Source organism: Arabidopsis lyrata (assembly GCF_000004255.2).
Source record: "Arabidopsis lyrata subsp. lyrata unplaced genomic scaffold ARALYscaffold_7, whole genome shotgun sequence".
Lineage (NCBI taxonomy): Eukaryota > Viridiplantae > Streptophyta > Magnoliopsida > Brassicales > Brassicaceae > Arabidopsis > Arabidopsis lyrata.
The window spans coordinates 11771087-11777745 of NW_003302549.1; the positions used below are offsets into that span (position 1 = coordinate 11771087).

Below are 6659 nucleotides of genomic sequence, written 5' to 3' on the forward strand. Positions count from 1 at the left end.
ATAATTTTCATATTTTTTGGCAATCATCTCAAGTGTTGATTTTGGTAGATCTTCAATTTTTCTAATAAATCTTAACTAATCATTAAAAAAAATCTAAAACCTATGTTTCTATTTATCTAAAGAAAATTTATGTATGGAATAACCTCGGATTCATAAAACAGTTTTAGAACGTCTAGTGTTGAGTCTACACAGTGATTTTAGATTCTAAACTTTAAACCCTACCAATTCAACAACATAACACAATGAAATAAATTATTATGTTATTTTGAGTTGTCGAGTAAGGAGTGACAAGCTTTGAGTTGGAGAATAATGTGTTAATTGCAAATAGTATGGTCAGCTTTGAGCTGTCGAGTAAGGAGTGACATGTTTTTTCTTGTTAAATTGAAACTGTTTTGGGTAGATTTCTACTTTTTGTAAACTTAAGGCTGAGAACGCTACGCTCATTTCGAATTTTTAATTTAGGGGGGTTTTTAGATCAATAAAAACAGTTTGGGTAAATCGCGCAATTTGAAACTTTCAAACTCTAAATTGATCTGTCTTTGTACGTGTTATCTTGCGAGGCTGCGACGAAATGCTATTGATTTTAGGACTATAATGGAAATAAAATGATCATTTTCCCTACAAGATACATACTTTTATATTGTGATAATTGTTTAATGTAAAGATGAGATTAATATAATTTTTAAATATAAATATAAATTATATCTTAGATATTGGTAAATATAATGATCTTCTAAATCTTTTTTGATTTTTATAATTTCATATTTTTTGGCAATCATAGTGTTGATTTTGGTAGATCTTCAGTTCTTCTAATAATTCTTAACTAATCATAAAAAAAAATTAAAACCACATTAATAAAACCTATGTTTCCATTTATCTAAAGAAAATTTATGTATGGAGTAACCTCGGATTCATAAAACAGTTTTAGAACGTCTAGTGTTGAGTCTACACAGTGATTCTAGATTCTAAACTTTAAACCCTACCAATTCAATAACATAACACAAAAAAAAAATATATATTTATTTTGTTCTATTCCTTTTTCTCGATTTTCAAAGTTTATTATATTCAGAAAGTATAGATACCTTATCGACAAGTTTAAGCTTAGTGAAAGAAAAAGAATCGTTATTATTTTTAATGTTAGATAGTTGTTGTAATTAATTATATGATTTATGTCTTTGGTCTGTAATTGTAGTGTTTAGTTTTCAGACATGAGACAGCTACTGCTGCGTTAAAATAAAAAAGCTTAGCGTAAATAGACCAAAAGAAGGGAATCCAGATTCCTCCGGGGTCATATGCCTAAGCGACCTAATCGTATTATCAATTAATTGCTCTATTTATTCTACATTTTCTTACATTTAACAACTTTTATAATTTGCTCCCTTTATTGCACTAGCTGACCAAGATTATCAGCTGTCGTTGGTTGTAGTTGAAATACAGAGTTTTAAGAATTTGGTGTTGTCTGTGGAGAATCGAAAAACTTTTCTAATTCAAAAAGCTCAAAACTTAAAAATGACAAAAATTTTGATTACCCACAGAGAGCGTCAATTGTTAAACTAGTATTATATAAAGTCGAAGATTAGAAGTAATTAAGACTACGAGCTGAGAAATCAAAAGCAGAGAGCTCGTAACTATCAATAGTTTAGATCTTTTAAATGTCAAAAACTTAAAATATAAAATTTTGTTATTAAACAATTCTAGACGTCATAAAACAGTTCTATATAAAATACCTTCTTTTATATATGTCCTCTACAACTCACACAATCCTGAATTTAAACCCATGTTGTGACATTTTATAATTTTTAAACATAGTTATATTTTCTTTTATATTTTGCATTTTGTGTAATTCATGCACTACAACCAAATTAAATTGAATTTGGACAAAATAATAACCTAACGGCACTAACAAATATCACAAAACTACAAACCTTTCTATGTATACATTTGGATCTTCTAGACAGTTTTAAGTAGCGATTCTCTAGTCGCTGTCAAATAATCAAAATAACGTTAGAATAGTATTAGAAACCAAAAAATAAAGTTAGGAGTGATTCACACATCAACTTGGATTTCAGATTTTGTTCTCTTCAATCTCATTTTTTTCTTACAAAAAAAAAAAAAAAAAACAGAACTTAACCTCTAAGTCTTAGCATTTCCACTAACTTATCTCTCTCTCTTCTTTCATTACCAAAATAAAGAACCTTTACAAGTTCTCTACACACACTCACTTTTCCTCTCCAATGGTGGAAGCAAGAAGCTCAAAGAAACCAACCCAATTGGGTAATAAAGAAGATCAAAACCCTAGAAAATTCTACTCTCGATTCCTCTTTAAAGCTCTTATCCTCACCCTGCTTTGCGCCGTCGTACCTGTCTTCCTTTCTCAGACGCCGGAGCTTGCTAACCAAACAAGACTCATCGAGCTTCTCCACCTAGTTTTCGTCGGCATCGCCGTCTCTTACGGCCTTTTCAGCCGCCGGAACTACGACGGAGGAGGAGGTGAAGGAACAAGCAATAGTGATAACAACAAAGCTGATCATAGTAATAACAATTTGCATCCCTATGTGCCTAAGATTCTTGAAGTATCCTCTGTTTTTAACGTGGGTAACGAGAGCGAATCTGAACCGTCCGATGACTCCTCCGGCGATCAACGTAAGTTTCAGACATGGAAGAACAAGTATCACATGAAAATTCCTGAGGTTGAAACTCGTTTCGTTGAGAGAGTTAGTTCAGAGATCAGAGAGAAGCCTCTGCTTTTGCCGGTTCGGAGCTTGAATTACTCTCGTGTTCCTGATTCCTCCAGCGATAATTCCGGTCGATGGGAGAAAGTGAGATCTAAGAGAGAACTTCTGAAGACTCTTGGTGATGATAATAGTGATGTACTTCCTTCTCCGATTCCATGGAGGTCAAGATCATCATCATCATCAATGGAGACTGACTCTCAGCCGTTGGTTAAGAATATGGCTACAGTTGAATCACAGCCGTGGATCAAGAATCTGACTCCCTCTTCTGCTTTCCCTTCTCCAAGAAAGTCGAATCTTTTACCTAATCTCGCATCTCAGTTTCATCCATCTCCGCCACCTCCTCCTCCGCCGCCGCCACCTCTACCGGCGTTTTATAACTCATCGTCGAGAAAAGATCATCCCGGAATTTACAGGGTTGAGAGGAGAGAATCATCAGTTCACAAGGCGAAATTTGCAGGAGGTGAGTTTCATCCTCCGCCGCCTCCACCACCACCACCTCCCGTGGAATATTATAAGTCAGCTCCGACGAAATTCAGACTAGGCAACGAACGGAGAAAGTCTTCGGAACAAAAGATGAAAAGAAACTCTCCTAAGAAAGTGTGGTGGTCTAATCCAATCGTGGAATCAAAGGAACAAGACACGGAACAGAATGATCAAAGAAGTTTCTTGGGAAGCAAGGCAACTGAGGAATCGGAAAATGAAGAACTTAGAAGGAGAGAAAATGAAATTCACGACGAGGTTGAGAAGAAGATAGTAGAGGAGGAAGGAGTTAGTGAGAGCAACAATGGAAGTGACGTGGACAAGAAGGCAGATGAGTTCATTGCAAAGTTCAGAGAACAGATTAGGTTACAAAGAATCGAGTCTATCAAGAGATCTGCTAATAAGATCTCTGCAAATTCCTCGAGGTAGAATATATTCAATATTTTAATAATAGGGAAAAAAAAACATTTTCAGTCGATGTTGGGAATCATCACAAGGTTGTAATATTTTTGTTACATTTTAGTCAGCCAGGAAAAAACTGGAATGGAGGTTTTATGTGAATTAAAAGTCAGATTTGAGTATACCCTCTCTTTGTTTCTGGATTGCACATGAATCTTTTTTTTTTTTGTTTTGGTATGTTTTTCTGTGCTGGAAAAACTTAATAGATTAATGATCCGATGGGAAGAGACTTGCCTCTAAAGAGAGTGAATCCGACACGAAGTTGCTTACATAGGAAAACAAAAACCTCATGCTCTTGTCTTTTTAGTGAAGCCATTTTTAGGCAAGATAGATTCATGCTCAAATGAGCTTATTGAGATAGATAATAAGCTATGAAATTTGATAGCTCATGAGGAGCTTTGTTGTACAAACAAACTAAAAAGGAAAGATTAAGTGGAAAACACACGAGCTTAGTAAATCTTTGATTGATATATCATAAAAGGTTAAGAATGAGAGTTACTCCAAATGACAACTCTCTAGGTTAGTCACATTGTTCTCATTACATGATTATAAACAACTACTTGCTTAGATAACCTAACTAGATGCAGGTCCGGTCCATCCATTAAGCAAGCAAAGCACTTGCTTTATGCCACAAAATATATAAGAAAGTTAAGGGCCACGTTTTTCGAAAGTGTTATGTTAGTTTAGTGGTTATGTAGGCCTGAAGTGACCTTAAATATTTTCCACTTTATATAAGCACATTTTTAAATATGCTTCAGGCCACCTACAGGCTAGGACCGCCCTGATTACATGGATGCGTGTTGGACTTTACCCATGTCATGAGAGCTCTAAAATGTAGCAAGCCAATTTGTACGATTATTATTACTTAGCTTCATGCAATCAAATATATCCAAAATACGTTAAACGTATCCCTAAATTAAAGAAAATTCATCTAACTCCGTCAAAAGGCTTGCCAATCCGATTGATTCGATCGATCATCTAGAATTTTCAACATCTTAGAGCAGTCAAATTCAAACACCATAAAAAAAAAAAAAAAGCTCTGTCAACAAGACACATTTCATCGCCCAAATCAGAGTTTGTAATTTAACATGTGTAGTGAGGATAAGACCATGTACATAGGAGAACTTTTAAGAGTATCATAAGCCCATTTATTATTTTTAAATAGACCAAACATGTTTTATGGATCTGATCCGTATCAGCCCAGTGAAACTCATGATACTGGGTATCATGTGACGTGGCAGGGCGTGATTGGTCGCAAAAATTTTTTTTGCCGACAGAAGAGAAAAAAAAAAATCATTTACTCTCTCTCGATTTTTTCTCTCCTCTCTCACGGCGATTTGCCGATTTCTTCTCAGCTCCGGCCGGTACGACGTAGATCTGTCGCCGTGGAGAATCGCAGTACCAAACCAATCTCCCTGTGAGCGACGGAGCTGCTTCGGTTAGGAATAACAGAGGAGGAAGAAGCAGTTGTTGTTGCTGCGATTGGATCTCTAGTTACTTTAGTCTCAGTTTCATTCATGGAGGACAATTTGCTGCAGCTTGAGAACGATATCACCGATGAAATAAGCTTTTCCATGACCAAAGTAAGGCATCCTTATCTCACTCGCAAAAAATTCCATTGTTTCTATGTTGAGAATTCTGTAACGTTTGTTTCTTTTCTTGAGCCAGGTCTTGTTGTTCTCGTGTCTGGAACCACTTATAGACATTGCAGAACATCAAGCTTGTGCTTAACGATGATGGACTGAACTTCAAGCTTCTCCATCGTCCACGGTAATGTTCTGTTCTTTCATCCGAGAAAAATATGAAGGGACGTCGTGTTATAGCTTGAGAAATACAAGGTTGTTGGTTTAGATTCATAGGATTGGAATCAAGAAATAGATTTGTTTGATTGGGTTTGATAAGAATGGGTTTATGGCTGCAAAGTTTCTTGGTTTTGCTGAGCGCACACAAGGTGTTTGATAAATTGCCAAAGAGAAAAACGGATTGGGTTTATGCAAATTTTAGTTGGCTGATGGATGAGAATCAAATAGTGAGTAGGTTTTAAGGAGTTGTGGAAGATATTCTTCGTCACCATGAGACAAATTAGAGGAGTTAAGTGGGTAAAGAAACCCGGATTTTTTTTACATCTAGTCAGGTATATATGTGTAATTTCGCTATAGGTTTTGTTTTGAAAATGAATCTTTTAGACTTGAAACGCTTTCTCAAGCTTATGACTTGTGGATATAGGGAGAGGAACTGAGAAAGCAAATTGGTGCAGCTGCTTATATCGAGTGCAGTTCCAAGACTCAACAAGTAAGTTCCCTGACTCAAGAAGTAATGTTTTGGTGAGAATGTTAGAATCTTATGATGACTTTACTTTGGTTATGTTGTAGAGAGAAACATGTAAGATCTTCCTTTTATTTTCCACTTTCTCCATTTTCATGCACCACATGGATATAACCAGTTTGAAATGCAAACGAGTGATTTCTTGTATGAGCTTATCCAAAAGACTAGAACATGTTCATATTTTAGCTCATCTCTTATTTTCTGAATGTACTAAAGTATGCTAACCCTCTCCTTTTTTCCCAGATTCCATGGCCTAAGCCTCCTACAAAGTGGGACGACTTCTGTGTTCTATAGTTTGAATGTACTAATGTTTATTTGGTTTGAAATTGTTTTTGGTTCTGTTTCTTAGGTATACTGATCAGTTTATACTTTATTTTTGAAAGGAAACCAAGTTTTTTTGGATTGTAATATTACATTTTCTAATCTTATGTTTTTATATATTTATTTTTGATTTTGCAAATAATTTTTTTTTTTTATGATACTTAAACCAGTTTTACCAATGTAAACAAATTTATCAGCAGTATCATAAAAAATCTCAAACAATAAACAAACATTAAAATTAATACTAAAAAAATGTTAATGATATTCATAGAGTATCAACTATGTGCATGCTCTAAGCACTTTCGTGAATCTTTCAAACCAAAGACGCGAAGTGGCCCA

At 35.0% G+C, this 6659-nt stretch overlaps 1 protein-coding gene and 1 long non-coding RNA gene across 2 annotated transcripts; both read left to right on the forward strand.

Annotated features, from left to right (window-relative positions):
• The first annotated feature begins 2084 nt into the window (after window positions 1-2084).
• On the forward strand, window positions 2085-3819 carry LOC9304170 (serine/threonine-protein kinase CST20). The gene has a single exon (XM_021019693.1). The coding sequence runs from the start codon at window positions 2235-2237 to the stop codon at window positions 3642-3644; it is 1410 nt and encodes a 469-aa protein (XP_020875352.1). The 5' UTR covers window positions 2085-2234; the 3' UTR covers window positions 3645-3819.
• A 1152-nt stretch (window positions 3820-4971) lies between these two features.
• On the forward strand, window positions 4972-6445 carry LOC9304171. The gene is made up of 4 exons (XR_002330205.1): window positions 4972-5257; window positions 5343-5444; window positions 5901-5966; window positions 6243-6445. It is a non-coding gene; the product is annotated as an uncharacterized LOC9304171 (long non-coding RNA).
• The last annotated feature ends 214 nt before the right edge of the window (window positions 6446-6659 follow it).